Below are 24,346 nucleotides of genomic sequence, written 5' to 3' on the forward strand. Positions count from 1 at the left end.
TTCATGTTTACCATTAGACTGAATAAGTAAGATAACACTTTAGCTTATGGATGCTTAATATAACTAAGACAGAATAATGTATTGGAAAACTTTTTCAGTCTGATGATTCATTATCTTTTTATCTTTTTTTTTCTACTTTGTCTTTTACTCCCTGCCAATTTGCACAGGATGAATTTGCCAATGTCAGTGTTATGTGTATAATTATTACCTTTTAGTGACCAGGCAGGCATAACATAAAGCTGCGCCTTTCGCATTATTTGTAAGTGCAATAGGGACGGCCTGATGTTTTATCGTTTATCGCGCGACCATGCTATTGGTGCAGAAATCAATTCCTGTTCCTGTGTGTTCAAGCCTATCTCCGTCACTCATCAAAATGCTGTTGAGGTATAATTTAACTGCTCTTTTTAACAAGTCTGCTCTGTTACTTCAACACTTGAGAGTTAACCAATGACACAAACACTTCTAAGTGGTTGTTTCAAGTGCATACCTACTTTCACAAGTGCATAGAGACTAGAGAGTGCAAGCTATACAATACTGAATTATTCATACAATAGAAATCCCCGCTGATTTATATTTACTTTCAACCTTTGACAAAAATATGTCCATTGATTTTTTTTTAATAACATAATATGTTGGCAGCCCAACACCAAAATGTATTATTTTAATGACAGTTACATAAAATCTATAGATATTTGAGTAGGACAAGTTGCTTCAGTAACCCTATTAACCCCTTGAATGCCTAGTCCCATATCTGTCACAGACAATTTGGACTTTACTTCAAAATTAAAATGTTAGGAATTATCCCTAGAAAATTTTGAACCTTGGCATTCCAGGGGTTAAGGGCAAATTGTGTATTAATAGAGTACAGGAGTAATCCAGGGACAAAATAATCATTTTCATATACTACTGCAGACATTAACACTGATTTTATGACCTATATTTGGAGTGGTAAAATATACTGCACATTCTTCATTACAACACAATTAAATGAAATTTAATTTCAAAATTAATTTCATTTAAATAATTATATGCAATAAATTTGCAAATACCAAGAATTTTTAATGCAAATTCTATTGGCAATATTCATATTTGACTTCTGTTTCCAAATAGCTCAAGTAGCTTCATGTGTTATTAGTGACCTTCTAGCAATTGTAAGCAATAATCAATGGACCAGATCAATAAATCTACCTTCAATAACTTTGACATCATAGAATTGTCTATTTGTTTAAATAACTAACAGCAGTCTAGAGCACTCAAGTCCCTGTTAAAGTGATAATATTGCATTGAAAAGACAGTTTTTGTGTTTTTCCCGAGACATTGAGAAAGTTTATCTCACGCATCTCTATTTAAATCACATACTGTAGGTAGAAACAGAATGTATGCAAATGACAATAGAAAATGAAATTCTTCAACAGCTATTTGAGTAGTCACATGAGCACTTCAAACTATTATCGTCAGTAAAATATGACACCTGCAAAGTAACATTATTATGTTTTCGATGCTTTTGCTAACATAGGCTTCCTATACCCCCCCCCCTCCTCCTACTATGCCAAGGTAAACGCGATACATGACGCGTGGAAGCACTAAAATATATCTCAATGCATGCTCTAAACATAAAGATTAGATTACTTTACCTCGCCATTTGAGATGTTGATCGCCAAATATATGTCACCAAATGATCCACCACCGATTCTTCTCACGACCTTATATTTTCCAGTAATCAATATTTCCTTCCTTGAGACCATGAAAGACATCTTGAAGGTTTTATTAGTTTTTCACGGTTAAAGCACAATATTTATATTCCGAATTCACAAAATTACGCAATGTCGCAATAAAAACAATGATAGAATTCCGAGCTACATTTTACGATACTGTGACGGAATCCATGGATGAATGGACGTCGAGGTACGTTCTGAATACAATCCCATGCCCACGGCAAATTTATTGATTCTAAACAGAAGAAACTGCGAAAATGGAAATATATACGAAACAGAACAAATAATACAGGAAAATGACTAATACAATAAATTTATTAAGATCATTCTTTAATTTTAACTTGTACTTCTAACAACAAAAACATTTTGATGCTGATTGATGGGAAAAGATTAGACCATTTTCACTACAGATTCAATGAAGTTTCTGAACGTGCCAGTTCAATAATGTTGCCAGTACTAACTGACCTAAATAATTCCTTTTTGGTAGAAAATATCACCCTGAAAAGTTGTTCAAATCGCGCAACGAAGGTTCCGATTCCGAATTCTAAAAGCCGCTTTTGGGAAGCGATTGAAGCGAAGTCGATTTTTAACCGCATATTCTTAATGCTAACACATGGCATGACCGTACCGCACCAAGATCATCGCCAAACTATTCTGTAAGTGTGAGCGAGGAAAAGTTGTTTGTTTCCTCTCTCACACTTTTGAAAAGTTTCAAAGTTACGTTGCGGCGCACGACCGTGTGTTGGCTACTTAATATCTCTAGTATAGAGAGGAAACAAACAACTTTTCCTCGCTCACACTTACAGAATAGTTTGGCGATGACAGACAGTCTTAAAAATTCATAATCTTAAAAAAAACTTGTATGCAATCTGACAGTTCAAACTGACACTGACAAGCACCAGATCTGAACTGTCAGATTGCATACAAGTTTTTTTTAAGATTATGAATTTTTAAGACTGTCTGTGGGGAGCCTAATAACACATGTCCGCACCGCACCAAGGTCATCCGCATAGTGTCCTGTAAGAGAGAGCGAGAAAGAGTTCTTTGTTATTCGCTTTCACGTACGCGAGAAAACTCCAAGGTCGCCGTACGGTGCGGTCGTATGTTAGCTAATTAAAGCTGAGACTGGGCAAGGTGGACATGCGACACAGACTCGAAAAAAGAACCATGAGCCAAGCGATCGTTTATAAAGTTGATAATTTATGTAGCCATCAAAGGTTGGATAGGAAAAAGCTGAACAATATCCTGTTATCAAGGACAATTTTATATACAAGCGCCCTTACGGATACACTGACCCCATAGGGATCTTTTGTGCAATTACCGCCAATGATCCTAAGATCCTTTTTTTTTTATATACCACGTCGGTGGCAAACAGGTATACGGTCCGCCTGATGGAATGCGGTCACCGTAACCTATCATGTGTCACATGCGCGTTGCCGACCCATTAGAAACTTGTACACTCCTTTTTTGAAGAACCCCATACTGTAGTTCATCGGGAATACCTCGGGAGGGAGCTCATTCCACAACCGGAGCGTCCGCGGGAGGAAATTCCTCTGAAACCGCACGGTACGCGACCATTTAGGTTGCAAGGTGAGTGGACGTTGGCATCATGTCTTTAGCTGTTCAGGAGCTTCTCGCTCGACTATCTCCAGAGTTTTATGATGAGGTTCATGGGTAGCTCTCTGAAGTCCTCTTTAATGGTTCCTTGTCAAAGGCCCACTAATGGTTCAGGACCCATAAAATTATTTTCAAATTCGACTTTGGTAAGTTCAGCTCAATTTTCATTATATTAGTTGCACCTTGTTTTGCCTTCTAAGCCTGGATGCCACAAGGTACCTGTCTAAAGTCCACTCTGGGCGTTGTGAATGCTTTAAATGCAGCTTGACTGTCGCTGAGTATATAGGTATTCTTCCCTTGCGTTTGTCTAGCCATATTCTCGTGTACACAGGCAATGGCGTATGTCTCGGCGTGGAAGAAGACAATTGCCAATGCCAAAACAACTGCTGTAGTCCTTTTGCATGAATGCCTGCCTGTACCAGATGCCGTCTTACGGCTCAGCCACGACATTGGTCTAAGCGCGACAGCGGTGAGCGGCGGCCATACATTGGAGCGAGACACAGCGATGGAACTTTTCATTCGCACGTATGGCTGCCGCTCACCGCTGTCGCGCTGAGACCAATGTCGTGGCTGGGCCGTTAGAGGGTGCGCCCACGGGCGACTTTTCGAAACGACTTTTTTGTCGCGACCATGGGCTAGTATGAAAGTGCGCTCACGAAGCGACGCAACTTTTCATACAAATACGTAAGGGACCGTCCACACTCAAGAGACGCATGTCCGCCGACGCGGATCAGACGTCAGCGCCACGCCGCTGAATGTAATTTAAAAAAACGTCTCCTCAGTACATTTCAGCTTACTGCAAACTTTAATTCAAGCATCAATGCACTTACTGCAAAACTGTGGTACAGTTGAGCTCACAACTCACAAACATGTTTTTCATCACAACTAGAAAAAGAAGGAAAAGATGAAGGGGTTTCGTCACACATGTGACAATGTCACCTCTGTATTGATGTATTTGAAGATATAGTTTGCACATGTTCCTGGCTTCATCCAATAGATGCCAGGATCATATTACAAGTACCTATATTTAAACCATTATCAAATAATAGATCTCTTCTCAGCACCTCATTTTATGAACACATTCCATCAAAACATGGTATACATCCTCTACACACACTCTGGGCAGTTACTGTCAATGCTAATTTCATCAGGTGTTTAAACTTATTTGATGGAATGTGCCCGGAACACCGTCTGAGGGGTCAAACCACATGTTTCCTACTTAGTTTTTTATCGAACCATGGGACAAACATCTTTACACACAAACATTCTTTCAGAGATTTGTACCTATAGTTTTGGCATGTTTGCTTGCCGATATTAACAGTCATTACATTGACTAGTTTAAACACCAACATTTGCTACTTCAGTTGTAGCTTTTGCCTACTATAGGTACTATATTTAGTTCTGGATTTCTGTGAGTCAGGTCCTCAGAGAAAACCAGTGCTGCGGGTTACCGTGGCATCATGCTGAGTGAGGGTCCTATTTAGCATTCATTGTATGTTTTGTGCGAGCCATCTTTTTGTATGTACTATGTTGTTATGTTAAATAAATAAATTCTATTCTTCTATATGCATTAAAGGATTAAACACAAAATAATGGTATTGCAGATCAATATTTATCAAAATTGAGTACTCCTTTCAGGTGCTTATAAATTAGAACAGAACTTCTCAAACTAGCAAGGGAGAGCAAATGTTGATTGGGCACTGAAACCACTGAGCAATCTGTGAGCCTAGCACACTAGTGTAAAGTGTGTATTGCACTCACAGAAAGTGCGAAAAGGATGCAACAACATGATAGGGTATATCTCGGGACCATGCTTGCCCGTCTGGGCTCTATCAATAATATTATCTGTGTCAGTTTTAGGATGAACAGGTGATCAGCAAATTGATAGAATTATTAGTCGGATCTGAGAACAGTTAATTATGAAAACCCTTGAAATAGAGAAATACACTTCATATCATAATATTTACTTGAAATATTCATTTATCAATCTGAATACCTATCTTTGTTGCCTTTTTATCATGTAAAATAAAATAAGAAAAGAGTTTTGTGATATACCATCCATACTAATATTATAAATGGGAAAGTGTGTGTGTCTGTTTGTTTATCTGTCTTTCATAGCAAAACGGAGCGACTAATTGACGTGCTTGTTCGGTGGAGATAGTTGAAGGGATGGAGAGTGACATAGGCTACTTTTTGTCTCTTTCTAACGCGAGCAAAGCTGCGGGCAAAAGCTAGTACAAAATAAAAATAATACCACTGGTTAATCATATTAGGAATGTTGTATAGTATTTACTCACTTTCTTTCTTTACTAAGGTACATAACACATCCAATTTACATAAATAACAAAACTAAGTACTGGTTGTAGGGCTTTAACCAATTTTTATATTCACAGCTTTAACTTTGGCCAATGTATACACAGTGGTAGCCTTCTAATGACCCTCAAATGAAGCCAAAAAAATTATTGTCATTATTTCAAACAAATCAATAAGGATATTAGAAAATAATGAGCAACTCTTTGTTGTTCAAAATGTTATTTGCATTGAAGTATTGCTTTGTTCGCTAGACAGTAGGTATCTATGACCTCTATTTCGGAGTTCGGTGCGTCTGTACACCCAATTACACCTGAATCCTTGACTAAACTAAAATCTAGGTTACATTTTGACAACTGTGCGAATCGAAAATCGGTTTCACAATGGGGTGCTTTTCACAAACATTTTAACTGAAATACGAACGCTACTTACCTGTCCGTCTCCAACAGCTACTGCCAAGTAGATATCTCCGAAAGATCCTCCGCCTATGCGGCGGACAACTCGATACCGATCGTCAATAAAAAGTTCTTTCTTGTAAGACAGCATCTGCTGGAACGTTGGCATTGTGATAATTTTATAGTTCAACTAAGATAAACTAACTTTACTACGACTAAGACGACTCGAATTCACACTAAAACTATTATTTTAAACACGCTAACATTTCCATTTATTTTGAAATTATTTACTAATGAAAATGAACTGAAAATAATGACAGATGGACAGATGATACAACGGTTAACCGACCACATCAAGTACGTCTCTTTCAGATTCCTATGTGGCGCTAGTGTCTACGTACAGTAATAGAGGGCGAGTGAGAAGTCCGATTTGTGTCTCCTGGACCCTGTTATAGTTGGGTATTTTTGCAGGTGAAAATACGTTTGAGTCAATTTTAAAACAGTTTTGATTTTTTTTTTGGCGCAAACTACCGAGACCAACTAGCACTAGAATTGAACTACAGTCTGACAAGCCGTTTCCGTCACTAAGAAAGCGGCAAAATTTCAGCAAAATTCGGTCTGAATTGAATGTTTTTCTACTCCCGAACTAGTAGAGGAGATGTAGCGTTTGGGGTCATAATAATTCCTACAGAACCGAAGTTTGGTTTTTTTAGTTCTTTGTGTGGGTCTATTTGACATACTAAAAATATAGTAAAATATATTTTTCTACTCCCGTGTTGTTATTCGTCATTTACCGTGTCGTGCATAGATCGTTAAAACCCTACATAAAAGATGCCCGCCCCCGGCCGGCGCCCCGCGTACCCACGCATACGATATAGCTCTTACAGCATTGTTAGGTAGCCGTTAAGGGATATAGCGGGCCGCGGGGCGCCGGCCGGGGGCGGGCGGCGGCGCGGGGGAGTGCGAGCGACAGGGTGAGGCAGGAACATAGCAGAGGACAAGTCAAAATACTTGTAGGAAACAGTGCGAATTTCACGAAAGTTGTTCTAGAAAACTATTCAAAAGTATGTGCATGGTCGTAGAAAAAGTATTGTATGCAACGGTGTTTAACTGAGTCAAAAAATACTCGTGGCGTCTTAATAACAATTTTCGGCTTCGCCTCAAATTGTTACCCACGCCACTCGTCTTTTTTGACCTCCTTTAAACGCCTGTTGCATAAAATACTATTATGCAAAATGCGTTTTTTCTAAAATTTAAAAATCGTCTCTGGTATCAACTTATGGGGAATTAGGCGGCAAAAAAAATTATAGCGTTGATTATTAGCAAAAATATAACAATTTTCCACTATTTTGATAAAATAAAAACTAATAAAAAATCATATATTTGATGAAGGGAAGTGATTGAAACATAAATTTCAGCAATGTAATTTTATTGCGATTGGGGTTGCGATCCTCGTTCCGGATCGTACCTGGTCCAACAAATTTCCCTTGCTGTACAGCGAGGTAACGCGGCCAGTGTCATGGGAACATTTGGGCCAGCTACGATCCGGGGTGGCACCATAGGGTAGTTTATAGTGTTTAAGTTTGACAAAGCCTGTTGCGGATTATTTCATTTGTATGTGTAGGTGACAAAGCCTGTAGCTGATTTGTTTCATGTCCACTTGACGAAGCCTGCGCTGCTGATCACGAACTATTTTTGTTGGTATGGTTTTTGGGTCAAGCGCGGATCCAGCTTCGTGCCCAGGGGGGGGGTCACGTGGTAAAGGCCCGGGGCCCCAGGGGTGGGTCACGTGGTCTATTTGTATGGCCAACTTAGGCTCCAGGGGGGGGTCATGACCCCCATGACCCCCCCCCTGGATCCGCGCATGTTTTGGGTTTGGTTATGACTTTAACTTTTTTTTTATTGTATTTTTTTTAACCCTGAATAAATGTATTTGTTATTTATTTTATTCATAGGTACCACACCATGGTAAATACGGGTACGATCCGCCTGGTGACAAGCGGCGTCATAACGCCTGCCACTCTAGAGCCTTCACATGCGCGTTGCTGGCCTTTTAGGGTACCTTTCCACCAGAGATGCGCTACGTGGATGTGTTTGATATCCACCAATCATGTTCATTGTTCCACAAAGTATAGCTCTAGTGGAAACGGGTTCGACTAAGCTGATTGTGGATATCAGACGCATATACATAACACATTTCTGGTGGAAAGGCACCCTTAACAGTCCTCAGCTGGCTCGCAGGATAAGAAGCGTCCGCGGGAGAAAAATCCTCCTAAGCCTACATCGGAAACAGATGCCTTAATCTCACTGTCCAAGGCCCTAAGTCACGCGGCCCCGGTAGGCCAAAGAAGCGCTGGCTAGACGTCGTGGGAGCGGACATGCAAGAGAACAATCTCACGCTTAAGAATGCCGAAGACCGGGCGAAGTGGAGAAGACTGAGCAGAAAAGTGGACCCTGGCACTAGGCCGGGAAAATGCTAGGTTGAAGAAGAAGAAGCCGCAGTGTGCGACCATATACGGGTCCAGGGTGTGAGGGTGCGCAGATTTATGTCTAGAAAAACCGATGATTATTAGGTTTGGGTTTTCTCTCGTGTTCGATATAATGCTTTATCGAGAGATTTTGTTTGGGATGCGACAATTTATGTACCTACTAACATTTAACCCCAACCCCACCAAAATACAATTTTATAGTAAATACATTTACCGCAAAAGGAGGATTTTCATTGCTCTCCTTTTTCTAATGGGGTGGGGTGGCAACGCGCATGTGACACTGTTTGAGTTGCAGGCGTCCATAGCGAGGCGGGCCGTATACTTGTTTGCCACCGACGTAGTATTAAAAAAAAAATTTTTTCTCTCCTTCTGCGAGCTAGGTGAAGACTGTTAAGGGTGCCTTTCCACCAGAGATCTGTTATTGATGCGCCTGATATCCACAATCAGCATAGTCGAACCCGTTCCCACTAGAGCTATGCTTTATGGAACAGTGAACATGATTGGTGGATATCAAGCATTCACGTAGCGCCTCTCTGGTGGAAAGGTACCCTAAAGGGCCAGCAACGCGCATGTGGAGACTCTAGAGTGGCAGGCGTCATAGGCTACCGTGACTGCTTATCACCAGGCGGATCGTACCCGTATTTACCACGGTGTTGGTACCTATGAAAAAAATTAGGCATTGCTCAAATTTATGTTTCAATCACTTCCCTTCATAAAATTGATGATTTTTATCAGTTTTTAATTTATCAAAATAGTGAAAAATTGTTATATTTTTGCTAAACATCAACGCTATAAATTTTTTTGCCTCCTTATTCCCCATAAGTTGATACCAGAGACGATTTATAAATTTTATGATTTTTTTTTCACAGTAATTTTTCATACAAATTTTGGCGGTCGAAAAAACGCATTTTGCATAAATATATTTTACTATATTTTCAGTATGTCAAATAGACACACACAAAGAACTAAAAAACCGGCCAAGAGCGTGTCGAGCCACGCTCAGTGTAGGGTTCCGTAGTTTTCCGTATTTTTCTCAAAAACTACTGAACCTATCAAGTTCAAAACAATTTTCCTAGAAAGTCCTTATAAAGTTCTACTTTTGTGATTTTTTTCATATTTTTTAAACATATGGTTCAAAAGTTAGAGGGGGGGGGACGCACTTTTTTTTCCTTTAGGAGCGATTATTTCCGAAAATATAAATATTATCAAAAAACGATTTTAGCAAACCCTTATTAATTTTTAAATACCTATCCAACAATATATCACACGTTAGGGTTGAAATGAAAAAAAAAAAATCAGCCCACACTTTACATGTAGGGGGGGTACCCTAAAAAACATTTTTTTCCATTTTTTATTTTTGCACTTTGTCGGCGTGATTCATATACATATTGGTACCAAATTTCAGCTTTCTAGTGCTAACGGTTACTGAGATTATCCGCGGACGGACGGGCGGACGGACGGACGGGCGGACGGACAGACAGACATGGCGAAACTATAAGGGTTCCTAGTTGACTACGGAACCCTAAAAAACCAAACCCCGGTTCTGTGGGAATTATTATGACCCCTCCCATACAAATGCTCGTACAACTCCTCTACTAAACTGTTATTCGTCATTTACAAGGTCGTGCATAGATCTTTAAAACCCTACATAAAAGTCTATTCCCCAAAGCCAGCGTCCGCCGCCTTTCCACGCATGCGCGCAGTATCGAAAAAACTGAAAACGCATTGTTTGGCTTTGTAACCATGGCAACGCATTGTTATAACGATACTGCGGGCGTGCGCGTGACGGCTTTGGGCAGCTGTTTCGGCTTCGCCTCAAATTGTTACCCACGCCACTCGACTTTTTTGACCTCCTTTAAACGCCTCTTGCGTTGAGCATTGAATCACGTTTCTATATTTAACCAGCTAAGTATAACAAAGGGCAATCAAATTGCCAATATTATAATTTGAATTCCACTTCGACGAGCCTACAGCAAAGAGTAGTTTAATATGCTCGTAATAGATAGATAGATAACGACTTATATAGAATACCTGTAACACTTAATTGTCCGTGCCCAGGTAAAGGGGTCGAAAGTACGAGTAATTACATGCGCTATGTTCACAATGGAGTTAACTTGAATACAGGTATCTTTGAGAAAGTATTAACTGAGCTAATCTCATCCAGTTGAGACCCGCAATTTTTCGGATGTCGTCCACCCAACGAGCCAACGGATGCCAAGCACTTATATAATTTATTCGTAAGGACGTGGCTTACGCGTCATGAAGACAAAGAATCGAAACACTATGCGACCAATCGCCCGCATGATCCGGGCTTATCAACCAATCGCATTGTAGCGTTCCCCTAACGCGATTCAAGAGTTTTTTCAATTTTTCACTCAACGTTACACCTGCGAACTACGAAGCACCTTGTCCGTACTTTTGAAATCTTTGCAGAACACATTATAATTTAGTTCTATTGCATTTCCATATCTGTAAACTGTGTCTCTCTTTTGGCTTATATTTTAATAGCTTATGCCCTCGGCTTCGCTCGCGCTAGAAAGAGACAAAAAGTAGCCTATGTCACTCTCCATCCCTTCAACTATCTCCACTTTAAAAATCACGTCAATTCGTCGCTCTGTTTTGCCGTGAAAGACGGACAAACAAACAGACACACACCAAGCCGAGTGGAAACCTTTTCAGTGACGTTTTAATTAAACTTTTGTGACATGTTTTTGTAATTTATATTGTTTAAGCGTCCTGAATAAAGTTTTTTCTATTCTATTCTTTCCCATTTATAATATTAAGAGCGTGCGCAGACAAAGAGCGGTCTGCGTTCTGTCAGAGTTCCGCGTTCTGGTGACTGTTGACCGCTCAAGAGTTCCAACGCCCACAGGCGGCGTTCAAATTCTCGCGTTCTAGTTTCGTTTGTGTCTTTGTACATGCAACATGTCACTGGAAAGTTCGTTCTCCTATGAAGAATTATTGCTCTTGTGGAGCTTAGGTATAATCTTCTAAAAAGAGAAAAACTAGGCAATATTTGTATTTTTCAGTAAAAAATACTACCTATTAAATTCTCCTTACAGCGATTCGATATTTATATTCGCATGTCGATGAATAGTTTCATTCCTTGAGCAAAATCAAGCCTCCTTAATAAAAAAAGCGTGTGAAACGCGTATACTCATCTCATCCTTGACTAAGGCTACTTGATAAGGTATTGTTAGTATTTTTAGGGTATGTATGTAATTATTTATTAAGGATAAAATAAACATAACAGCATTTCGTCGTGTACTATCCGTAGATTCGACCTCAGAAATCCCTCCTTTCCCTAACCAATTCATTATTTTTTCTGTGTTTGCAGAGGTTTGCAACCTCAGACATCCCCGCGTTCTGGCGTTCTCTGTCTCGGCGGGAAAAGAACACTAGAACGCGGCGTTCCACTTTGACCGCCGCGGTCAGACTGCCCGCTGTGTGCGTTGTTGCTACAGACTCTGTACATTCTAAAGAACGCAGAACTCCAGACCGCTCTCTGTCTGCGCACGCTCTAAGTATGGATTAATTACTATTTTTTGGTTAGAGGACAAAGAGCGTGCGCAGACAGAGAGCGGTCTGGAGTTCTGCGTTCTTTAGAATGTACAGAGTCTGTAGCAACAACGCACACAGCGGGCAGTCTGACCGCGGCGGTCAAAGTGGAACGCCGCGTTCTAGTGTTCTTTTCCCGCCGAGACAGAGAACGCCAGAACGCGGGGATGTCTGAGGTTGCAAACCTCTGCAAACACAGAAAAAATAATGAATTGGTTAGGGAAAGGAGGGATTTCTGAGGTCGAATCTACGGATAGTACACGACGAAATGCTGTTATGTTTATTTTATCCTTAATAAATAATTACATACACGTTTCACACGCTTTTTTTATTAAGGAGGCTTGATTTTGCTCAAGGAATGAAACTATTCATCGACATGCGAATATAAATATCGAATCGCTGTAAGGAGAATTTAATAGGTAGTATTTTTTACTGAAAAATACTACAAATATTGCCTAGTTTTTCTCTTTTTAGAAGATTATACCTAAGCTCCACAAGAGCAATAATTCTTCATAGGAGAACGAACTTTCCAGTGACATGTTGCATGTACAAAGACACAAACGAAACTAGAACGCGAGAATTTGAACGCCGCCTGTGGGCGTTGGAACTCTTGAGCGGTCAACAGTCACCAGAACGCGGAACTCTGACAGAACGCAGACCGCTCTTTGTCTGCGCACGCTCTTAGAGGTCAGGTAAATAAAAAGAGCCTTTTTCAACTAGAAGTACATTTAATACATAAAAAATACAACATAATTAATCGAAAATAATCACTGTTAACAATATAAATTCGCAGTGTTACAAGAAGCACATAACTTACAAAAAAATACTATAAATAAATTCGACCAAAATGTAAAAGAATTAAAAATAAGTTGATTTTGTGTTCTTAAATAATCTAATGACGAGGTATCGCCTATTTATTGAACAATAAGTTTTATCTATTGATATTTTATAAGGCAATCGGTAACATTAGGCTATATTGGAGACTACTGACACTAGCGCCCTAAAAACCAATCCAAATGCATAATGGAATCACTGCAAACAGCCAATATAAATTGTAAAAAGGCAGTGTACTTATCATGCAACTAGGTAAACTTAAACTACCATAACGTAGTTTCTTTATACTGGCAACCCAAAAGGGTGCTACTTGAATACTTTTGCAAAGGGGTCATTATTTAAGGTGCGGGCATGCACTTTAGTCTTTCGAAGGCGGCCTTCTCGAGAGCCTGGCGGTGGTCGGGGTGGGCGATCTTGATGAGCTCGTAGGCCCGCTGGCGGAGAGTTTTGCCGAACAGGTACGCGATACCTTGCTCGGTGACTATGTAGTGGACGTGGGCCCGAGTAGTTACCACTCCGGCTCCTGTAAATGAAAATATATACGAGTGAATTAAAAATACAATAGAATAGACGTTCATTTTGATTTTTGACGTTTGGTCAAGACAGTCTACTAATTACTTTCTGACCGAAGTTCCGCTTGCGTAAGAGACGATAGCGATGATGAGCTTGACGCGTCTGTCTACGTACTCAACAGCGTTGATATAGTTTGTTTAAGTCTTGAAGGGGGATTTTTACAATTGGTTCCGTGACCAGGATATTCAATAACCCTATTTAACGCGCCACGTAGGCACAATCTTGCTCTCATCTCGGTGAACATTTTTTAAATTTTGAAAGGGGGTTGTTACATTTTGGTGCCTTGACTAGTATCCTCACTCACTGACTTTAACTGTGCTAACACACGACCGTATGAGGATCACACCGCAGCAAGGTCTTCCCATTACTATCCTGTAAGCGGGAGCGAGAAATAGTTATTCTTTGCTCGCTACGCTTACAGATGCGGTACATCCGTGTGTTAGTTACTTAAGTGTAGGCACAGTCTTACTCTCGCATCACCCGTCCTCGGACTCATCAAAATGGAAAATGTTTTGAAGTTTTGAAAAGGGGTTGTTACATTTTGGTGCCCTGACCAGAATATTGGGTATCCCTTATTATTTCACTCACCGACTTTAAGAGTATGTACGATATTGCTCTCGCCGCGCTTGATGGTGCTGGAGACCACGGCGATGATGGGTTTACCGCAGCCGGTCAGAGTAAAAAGAACAGATGAAGGTTTTGAAGTTTTAACGGGGGTTGTTACTTTTTGGTGCCTTGGCCAGGATATTGGGTATCTCTTATTATTCCACTCACCGACTTTAAGAGTAGGTATGATCTTGCTCTCGCCTCGCTTGGTGCTGGAGACCACGGCGATGATGGGTTTACCGCAGCCGGTCAGAGTAGAAAGATCAGATGAAGGTTTTGAAGTTTTAACGGGGTTGTTACTTTTTGGTGCCTTGACCAGGATATTGGGTATCCCTTATTATTCCACTCACCGACTTTAAGAGTAGGTACGATCTTGCTCTCGCCTCTCTTGGTGCTGGAGACCATGGCGATGATGGGCTTGCCGCGCCCGTCCACGGACTCGGCGGCGCCGCGGATGAAGTCCACCTGCCCGCCGAAACCGGAATACATGCGAGTACCTGGAATATTGCTTGTGTGGTTAATCCATACTAATATTATAAATGGGAAAGTGCGTGTCGGTTTGTTTGTCCGACTTTCACGGCAAAACGGAGCGACGAATTGACGGGATTTTTTTAAGTGCAGATAGTTGAAGAGATGGAGAGTGACATAGGTTACTTTTTCTCTTTCTAACCCTCCACTTCTCTAAAATGGGGTGGAAGTTTGTATGGAGCATTCCGCAATTTTCAAATTTAACTCAAACTAAGCCGCAGACGCGCGCTTAGTGAATGTAAAAAAAAAACATAAAACAACAGGTCCAATTTTAAACGAAAAGTAGAGTTTGTAATTACGAAATTTGGAAAATAAGTTTTTTTAAGATTTGAAATTATTAATAATAGCATCCTTTTTTTATTTTCACCTGTGACATCAAATGGCAACTTAAGTCCTAAACATCTCTTTATCTTTCAAGGGAAAAAATAAATGACTGTGACCAGCCAGTCAGTAATTGGTCTGGTGTATAGAGAGATGCAAAAGTGTACGGCGAATTTACCAATGAATTCGTTCATAGTTTCTCCCAGCAATTTTGCAGGTCAATGTACATATTGGGCACCTAGACTCACCGATGGAATCCGAAGCTATTTGGCCAGTGAGGTCCACCTCGATACAGGAGTTGATAGCAGTCATGGTGGGCTGCAGAGACACGATATGCGTGTTGTTCACGTAGTCGATCTCCAGCATTTCTGTAAACAACACAACAAATTATTAAAATCACATTTCGGTATTTATAATTAAAGGAAAAATGAAAAAAATAAACTTTTTTAACAAAAAATAAAACCGCCTTCAAAAATAAGCGCGTTACAAAACACGGAGAAACTAAAAAGCAAAAAATAATAAACCTTTGAATTCAGATTTCTTATCGTATTGCAATAATCTAAACATCCAAATTATAAACAAATCAATTATTTTTGCAGTCGGTACCAGACCTGTTCGTCGCCTTGCTATTGCCTGTTTGCCCCACCCAACCATACGCAGGCTGGCACCGACTCCAAAAATAATTGATTTGTTTATAATTTGGATGTTTAGATTATTGCAATACGATAAGAAATCTGAATTCAAAGGTTTATTATTTTTTGCTTTTTAGTTTCTCCGTGTTTTGTAACGCGCTTATTTTTGAAGGCGGTTTTATTTTTTGTTAAAAAAGTTTATTTATTTGTTGATTTTTAGTGGTTCCTATTGATATTATATGTATCAGTCCGAATACATGTACAGTGAAAGAATTATCCTTTAACTCCTAACCATTGAGGAGTTGGCCTTCCATCATCAGCTCAGCCACATAAAATTATTACCATCAGGCGTAAATACTGGTTTACCTTTGAAAAATACACTGAAAACATTACATGTGCCTATAACATTTGAAGAGTTCCCTCGATTTCTCCAGGATCCCATCATCAGACCCTGACTTGGTGCCAATGGGACCATCTCGGGGTTATACCCGTTCGATCAAAAAAAAAATTTTGAAAATCGGTCCACAATTCTCGGAGATATCGAGGAACATACATACAAAAAAAAAAAACATTCAGTCGAATTGAGAACCTCCTCCTTTTTTGAAGTCGGTTAAAAAAAAATCACATCTCCGGCAGGCTGCCAGAACTCAACGAGGGTGCGGTGTGCTGGTGACGGAAGGACCTACAGAACTAATTTGTTCCGTCTATTGTCCTAGTCGTCGGCAACCCGAACCCTCCTTGGAACTTGTACACTCCGGAGTGAACAAGTTCGTAATGGGTTGGCAACGCGCATGTGACACTCCTTGAGTTGCAGGCGTCTATAGGTTACGGCGGCGCTTTCCATCAGGCGGACCGTATGCTTGTTTGCCACCGACGTAGTATAAAATAAAAAAAAGGGCTCGAACCTGCGACCGTCGCTATGACCAACTTAGCCACGGAGGGCCTGCTGGATGCGTCCGAATTTTTCCATGCCTTCCCTCAACTTCCATCGCCTTAGGGTGGCGTATAGCGAGTATAGCGACATCTACTCGTACTATAAATAATGCTATAAGAATGTATTTACATTTCGGTTACAAAAAAAGCTCTGGTCGTGGAGTAATGTAATCACACAGACGCATTTAACCCTTTTATTGCAAGCGTCAAATGCAACTACGAGAAACAATTGCGGGTTTTAAGCTGACAATCGAAAGGTCCAATGCGCCTCGAGCAGAGTAACTAAAATATATAAGACTACTCCTTCGACTAGTGCAGGGGATTTTAAAGTGTGGGGCGCGCCCCACAGCGCTCGCAGCAAGATAACAAAGAGGATGCCGTGGGACAAGTGGACAACTAATAGTTCAGTAATGTGTGATGTGTTCTCTACTCCACTTGTCTCATGTCATGTCATGGGGCGTGGACATTTGCTCCCTAGTCCCTATTGGCAAAGAGGATCGAGTATTATAGAGAGTTACTGTCGAAGTAAAATGTGTAATCACAGTGCATAGACTGCCATCTCTTGGCACAGGCTTAAAACTTTTGAACCTCAGTTTTGACAATTTGGCCCATATTCTTAGCTCGATATGTTTTAAAATGTCAAATATTAATATTAGCGCCATCTAGCTGAGCGTACCCCAAAGGTGTAATGCCATCTAGGCCACTGTACCTTTTTCTGTATTGTACTGAGGTACGTTTTTTTCTTAGACTTTATCTGTGTATACGGAGTTACATATGTCTTTGCTATTGGTAATCCCTAGATTAGTGAATACGTACCAAGAACGGGGTTGTTGTCGACGAAATCGTAGAGCTCACGATTGCCGACCAGGAAACTACCGACGATACGACCGCGATGAGTCTTCTTCCTGCAACACATATCAATTTAAAACAACTGAAACCAAAAACCGAATTCGTAATAGGAACACAGAATATCCAACTAATATTATAAATGGGAAAGTGTGTGTCTGTTTTCTTTGTCCGTCTTTTACGGCAAAACGGAGCGACGTATTGACGTGATTTTTTAGGTGGAGATAGTTGAAGGGATGGAGAGTGACATAGGCTACTTTTTGTCTCTTTCTAACGCGAGCGAAGCCGCGGGCAAAAGCTAATATAATTATACATGTACAGAACGCTCACTGCTTTGATGTTCACAAAATGCCGCCATTTACAAACGGGCCGCAGGCGAGCAGCCGACATTGAGTTGTATTGCACCGCGCGAAGGACTTCACCACTGAACGGGCCGTGCTTTCGCGGCCGCCGGCATGTACTTGGACTACTTGTAGCTCGGTGAAAGAAAAAAAAAATGCTTATGAGTCCGTAGCATGTTTCTTGGTGAGTCAAGTGCGCAGAAGATCAGTTACCTACCTTGATGAGATGTAAGTGTTATTTTTTCGTAAAATATTTTATGTAGGATTGTTTAAATAGTGAAATTTTTGAAGCCCTGTCCTAAATCGATAGATTTTGATACTCTAACAACGTTCGTAGAATCCAAGAGTATTCAAAGAGCGTTATTACACGATACCATAATCTGTATTCCACATTCCACACAAAATAAATTCGAAACTTCTAAGGTTGTGGAATCCACAACCTTAGAAGTTTCGAATTTATTTTATTTTTAGAGTTATCTAAGAGTCAACACTTGTGATTGGTCGGACACTTATAATTATTATGCACACGACTGCCGGCCCGACTATGAGCACACCTCGGACACTGGCGATCAAATATATGAAAGAAGCGCGTTCCTACGCATACATTCTAAGCTCGTGTAGGCGAACGCGTACCATGCTTGTATGAGTGAGATATGACAGGTCGACTGGTCGCGTTCTTGACAGGCGGTAACTGTAAGGTACAGTCAAGTTCATGAATATGTGTATTGTGTACATTTCTTCTCCTTAACTCGTTGCAATAAGGTGAAAATATGTTCACATATTTATGAACTCGCCTGTAACTGAGAGCGGATGGGCGGCACGATACTGTCCGATAGTACTCTTTATTATACTATGCTATGAGTGTTGGAACATATGTATAAATAAACCTACTTGTTGTTAGTGATGCAGCCGCGGCGGAACAGGTCAATGACCCCAACGCTGAACATCTCAGAGTGGATGCCTAGGTCCTTGTGGTTCTTCAGGCATGACAGCACGGCGTCGGGGATGCTGCCGATACCTGTCAACGAGTTGTATACAAAATTTAAATTTCGAAAAAAAAAAAAAAAAAACGACACAATGGAACGATTTTCATCAAACATGGCGAAGAACACTCCCAACTAATTCAGCTTTTAAACAAAAAAAGCGAGATCTTTTTTTTTCTCAGTATAATCAGTATTTTCCTCGACTCTGGAGAGTCTGGAGTTATCATTATAACCCGAACACCCTACATTTCATGGCGACCCTGCCAGTCGGGCTGCTAGAGGCTTACCTAATAGTCAACAGTTTGGTCTGATTGACCTACCCATTTGAAGCGTGGGAGAGTCTTGAGTTATCATTATAACCCGAACACCCTACATTTCATGGCGACCCTGCCAATCGGGCTGTTCGAGGCTTACCTAATAGTCAACAGTTTGGTCTGATTGACCTACCCATTTGAAGCGTGTGGGAGAGTCTTGAGTTATCATTATAACCCGAACACCCTACATTTCATGGCGACCCTGCCAATCGGGCTGTTCGAGGCTTACCTAATAGTCAACAGTTTGGTCTGATTGACCTACCCATTTGAAGCGTGGCTCCATTTTCAACTAAGTTGTCACCTATCAGCTGACCAATCTTCGTCTCCTCAGGGCTGGCGGCTTTGCCACCATGCTCCGGTAATGGAGTATTGTCTTCAACAGCGTAGTCGATGTGTGATATATGGATGATTGCGTCGCCGAATGTCCGAGGCATATTCACGTTTACTTGAGCTGGAATGAAAAGAATTGTAGTTTTTTCAATGTTTCATACTTCAAGGTTTATCGTAGTCATGTAAGTAGTCGGATAGAAGATCATAATTATATGGAAACAAATATGTAAATGTGAGAACCAGGCAGGCAAGCATGGTCACGTAATAAACGATATAACGTCAAGCCGTCCTGTTCGCACTATTTTTAAGTGCGATAGGGACGCACCGACTAGTGTGCTACGCCAGCAGATCGCAAAAAATGTCGCGTAAAATTCAGATATCGTGGGTTTTGGCTAGAACAGCCATCAAATTTAGTCTTTTTTTTTTTTTAGTCTTCAGAAAAAAATGTCAAATCAAATGATCCTATCTGCAGTAGTAACAGTAAATTACTTACCGATAATGATTTTAGAGTTGACCAGAGCTGCGCGTACGCAGTCTACGGACGTGCCTAAACTGCAGTAGCCGTGGTGGTCTGGAGGAGATACCTGTGATAACATAAATTACTTCATATAAGATAATACTAAACACTAAGAACGCTATTAAGATCATAAAAGGTAAAGAACTAGACTGAACTAGTGATTATTCAATAGTTATGTTCACACTGGACGCACGCCTCGCGTCGCGTGGCAGTGCCTTGCGAGAAAAACCGGCCAAGAGCGTGTCGGGCCACGCTCAGTGTAGGGTTCCGTAGTTTTCCGTATTTTTCTCAAAAACTACTAAATCTATCAAGTTCAAAATAATAACTCTAAAAAGTCCGTGCTCATGCGCGCACGTTTGCATCGCCCGCGCAAAATTTGAACGGCAAGATGGCGGCCCTCGGTCAGCTGTTCAAAATAAATATGCTCGAGAGCACATATTTATTGCTGTGAATTGCGAATGATTTACTTTTCTTTTAATCCTTATTCAAAAGAAGATGCGAAAACCACGAATTACGTGCCACGGAAATAAATATGTTCAGAACCATTTTGAACAGCCATCTTGCCGTATAAGTTTGCTCGGGCGAGGCAAACGCGCAGCCAGTGTGGACCCGGCTATTAACAAATATATATATATAATAAATAAATAAATAAATATTATAGGACATTCTTACACAGATTGGCTGAGGCCCACGGTAAGCTCAAGAAGGCTTGTGTTGTGGGTAACTCAGACAACGATATATATAATATATAAATACTTATATACATATAAAACATCCATGACTCAGGAACAAATATCTGTGCTCATCACATAAATAAATGCCCTTACTGGGATTCGAACCCGGGACCGCGGCGCAGCAGCAGGCAGGGTCACTACCGACTGCGCCAGACCGGTCGTCAATATGGTAACAGGTCAATACGGTAGGGGGACAGGACTATGGAGTTCGGTAATAGGCTAGTTTTCTACTAGTCAAATCAGCTTCTTTTTAAGAACTGTCAAAACGCTTTGCTAATATGGAATTACTATGAAATACTGAGGAGTGACGTCACAGTCAATTGATTTACTTTATATCTTTCTCTTTGACATATTAAATAGAAATTATGTTTAAAAATAACTACTGTCCATATTTTTCTTGTAATTATGTGGTGCTTTATTTCGTGCACGGCATAAAACATTTTATTTTAAGTATAGAAAACTAGCCTATTTAATTTTCCTAGTTAAAACGCGATATATCAAGAGACAGTTGTTTTAATCATCTCTTTCCAAAGTGATTTAATTTTTGTTATAAATATGGGCAAGAATCAACTTCAGTACAAAATTTGACACGCTCGGCCCCTATACAAATATATGAATTTGTTTCTTCTATCTAAATTAAGTTCTGTGCCTATTAATGTGTATTATGATACAGTAAGGAATATTGTTAACGTCCTGAATAAAATATTTTTCCCCTCACTAGCTCGGAAACACGTGTTTTGTCCTTTAATACTAGCGGGTAAAAACGCATTTTATCCACTAGTGGGTAAAGTAATTTGACCATGAATAAAGTCGAATTAACTGCTTTATCATTGATAAAAGTAGGTGAATCTAGTAATAAAGATGATTTACCACCTGTGGAACTACTGGAAGCAGCGATAAACGCATTTTTTGGGTTGTAGTTTCCTCGCTATAGTGAGGGGAAAAGTTTTGTGTTACACTCGGGTGCAAATGTATTTACTTCTCGTGTGTTAAAAAACTCGCAAGTTCAGGATTCTATTCTCGAACCACTCGCTTCGCTCGTGGTTCAACTATAGAATCCTTTCACTTGCTCGTTTTTCAATTCCACACTCGGCGTTAAAATACAACTTTGCCCCCTTGTATAACAAATAACTATTTCAGACGGGGGATTTCGGGACTAATGAGAATCGCGCAGGGAGTAACGGCACTGATCACAATGTTGGCACTTTGATGTAGTGCGAAAAGCTTTTCCTTCGCAATTATACGGAAACGTTGGTACTTGTAAAGCTAGTTCAGATAGGGCCAGTTGTATCACCCACATTTGACAGACACATCATCGTCAGGCAACAGACTTCTGTGGAAAATCCCATACAATAAAATTTTACGAACGGTTTAACGGTGACAGACGGTTTGATGCAACCGGTCCATAGTATCAGTACGTCTTGTACTGAGACTGACTCAAATAGCATGACACGTTCGGACGTTTCCGTAAAAATACGAAGGAAAATCGTTTCGCAATACATCTCTAGGTTAGTATTAGCCAAATATTGACGCTGTTTGTGATCCTTGCAAATACAAAGTCCAATTGACGACCAATTGATTGAATTGAGTCAAGTTGACGACCGGTCTGGCTCAGTCGGTAGTGACCCTGCCTGCTAAGCCGCGGTCCTGGGTTCGAATCCCGGTAAGGGCATTTATTTGTGTGATGAGCACAGATATTTGTTCCTGAGTCATGGATGTTTTCCTATGTATATAAGTATGTATTTATCTATTTAAGTATTATGTATATCGTCGCTTAGCATCCATATTACAAGCTTTGCTTAGTTTGGGGCTAAGTTTATCTGTAAGGTGTCCCCAATATTTATTATTATTTATTTATTATTAATGGTCATACCTGAATGAGAGCAATGTCGGGCTGGATGATCTTCCTGTGGAACAGTTTAGGGATGTCCTGGAGGAAGATGGGGATGGCATCGCCCCGTCCCTCGGCAACAGCTTTACGGACGTTGGCTCCCATAAACAAGGAACATGACCTGCAAACAAAGAAAAACATGAGCAAGTTTTCGACTAAGAACAATCGAAGTAGATCTGTACCATCGAGATTATCGCTGCTAGCAATTTCAGTGTAATTGGTTTCTGGACTAGGGTATTTCATTTTTACAAGCTTTATTCAACTTGCCTTGTATCCAGTACAAACGTAGAAGCTAAATTTGACCCACTTCCCGGTTTCTGATTGAGCTGAAATTTTGCACACATATGTAAATCACGTGAAAATGCAATATTATAGTATCATGGAGCTGATCTGATGATGGAGCGGAAAGGTGGTCATAGGAACTCCGTTATTATACGTCGTATCCCTATCCCCATCGAGTAAGGTGTTTTTAGAAACGTTTCGGAGAGCAGTAGATGACTGTTGAAAGGTACAGTCGGCGATAAAAGCTTGTGCCAAACGTGAAATTTTTCCAAAAAACTTATTTTTCTTCTTGGTGTTTATAATCATCATCATTAGAAACAAGAGAGATAAGCAAATCGGAAAAGTGTGTCAAGACTAAGAGATAATTATTTGAATGTACCACGGAATTGTAAAGTGACGACAGCAAAATTACTAGCTTACAACGTAGAACCGGGGTTTTTTGACATTTCGGCCAGTGGCAACGGTGCCGGCCGCGCGGCGAGCGCCGGCGCGTGCGCAGCCTCCCCCGCGGGCCGCCCACAGCATTTAAACTGACGGCTGAGACAGCGGAGAGGCCCCGTGAGCTTAGGTTAGTTCACCAAAACCTACAGGGCTTCTCCAGCAAAGAGTTAGAGGTGGTTCTTTTCTTAGAATCACAAGATATTGATGTCATGTGCGTTACGGAGCACTGGCTCAAAGAATATGAATTATTAGTATTTAATATCTGTAATTATGACATAATTAGCTCGTTCAGTAGAAAGTCCGCCATTCACGGGGGATCATTGATTATAGTAAAAAATAAATTTAAATGTAAAGAAAGAAATGACATAGTTAAACTTTCTACTGAGCGAACTATAGAAATATCATGTATAGAATTGGAGGATCACATTATAATGTGCGTCTACAGACCACCTTCGGCGGATTTTAGCGTTTTTGAGTCTGTGATGGAAGATGCGTTGAGACGAGTGTTTGTTAGCAGTAAGAAGATAATAATTTGTGGGGACTTTAATGTTAATATACTAGATCCCACGCATGGACACACAGTTAGATTCTTAAATCTTTTTCAGTCTTTTGACTTGTTTCCGCTTTTCCACGAGCCCACAAGAATTACAGCCAGTACGGCGACTTGTTTGGATAATATATTCTGTAATTGTGAAGTTGAAAAGAAAGATGTCTTTAGTTGTTTCAGCTCTGATCACTGTGGTCAGAAAGCTTATTTCCAAGTCAACATTGTAAAACAACAGCAAGCGATTACGTATAGGCCTATCACTGCTAGCCGAATGGATAAGTTTAGAGAATCTATTATATCGCAGGTACCTACTTTGACAGGTATAAGCAAGCAAGATCCTGATACATTATACGGGGAACTGTCGAGTGTCATCCACGACGTCCACAAGAATATTTTTAAGACGAAGACTGTACAGCAAGGCCAATTGAAGTCAAAGTTTAGTGACTGGGCCACCGTCGGTATCCACAGAAGCAGGAAGAGATTGTATGACCTGTATGAAATGAGGAATTTTAACCATGATGAAAATTTTACTGAATATGTAAGGAGGTATTCAAAAGTGTTTAAGAAAGTTTGCGCCGCGGCTAAGTCTGCATTCTTAAGCAAGAAGGT

The 24,346-nt window shown here is 40.5% G+C and overlaps 2 protein-coding genes across 4 annotated transcripts in view; both read right to left on the reverse strand.

Moving 5' to 3' along the window:
- The window catches only part of LOC125238275 (casein kinase I-like), a 31,957-nt gene extending 25,628 nt beyond the window's left edge, over nt 1-6,329 (reverse strand). Inside the window, exon 1 of one of the 2 annotated variants that reach the window (XM_048145561.1) lies at nt 6,075-6,329. In XM_048145561.1, coding sequence (XP_048001518.1) covers nt 6,075-6,206 — 132 coding nt within the window. In that variant the 5' untranslated portion in view covers nt 6,207-6,329. Of the gene's footprint in view, nt 1-1,634; nt 1,894-6,074 lie in introns of those variants that run through there. The other variant, XM_048145562.1, reaches the window with a different exon arrangement.
- Nucleotides 6,330-12,792: 6,463 nt separating this feature from the next.
- Nucleotides 12,793-24,346, reverse strand: part of LOC125238468 (4-hydroxybutyrate coenzyme A transferase) — a 30,260-nt gene continuing 18,706 nt past the window's right edge. For both annotated transcript variants that reach the window (XM_048145827.1, XM_048145828.1), the window contains 8 exons: nt 22,450-22,588; nt 19,819-19,909; nt 19,258-19,446; nt 18,590-18,716; nt 17,328-17,416; nt 15,195-15,314; nt 14,448-14,594; nt 12,793-13,441 (listed from right to left, as the gene is read on the reverse strand). In XM_048145827.1, coding sequence (XP_048001784.1) covers nt 13,257-13,441; nt 14,448-14,594; nt 15,195-15,314; nt 17,328-17,416; nt 18,590-18,716; nt 19,258-19,446; nt 19,819-19,909; nt 22,450-22,588 — 1,087 coding nt within the window. In that variant the 3' untranslated portion in view covers nt 12,793-13,256. The remainder of the gene's footprint in view (nt 13,442-14,447; nt 14,595-15,194; nt 15,315-17,327; nt 17,417-18,589; nt 18,717-19,257; nt 19,447-19,818; nt 19,910-22,449; nt 22,589-24,346) is intronic.

Source organism: Leguminivora glycinivorella, chromosome 23, assembly GCF_023078275.1.
Source record: "Leguminivora glycinivorella isolate SPB_JAAS2020 chromosome 23, LegGlyc_1.1, whole genome shotgun sequence".
In the NCBI taxonomy this organism is placed as follows: Eukaryota; Metazoa; Arthropoda; class Insecta; order Lepidoptera; family Tortricidae; genus Leguminivora; species Leguminivora glycinivorella.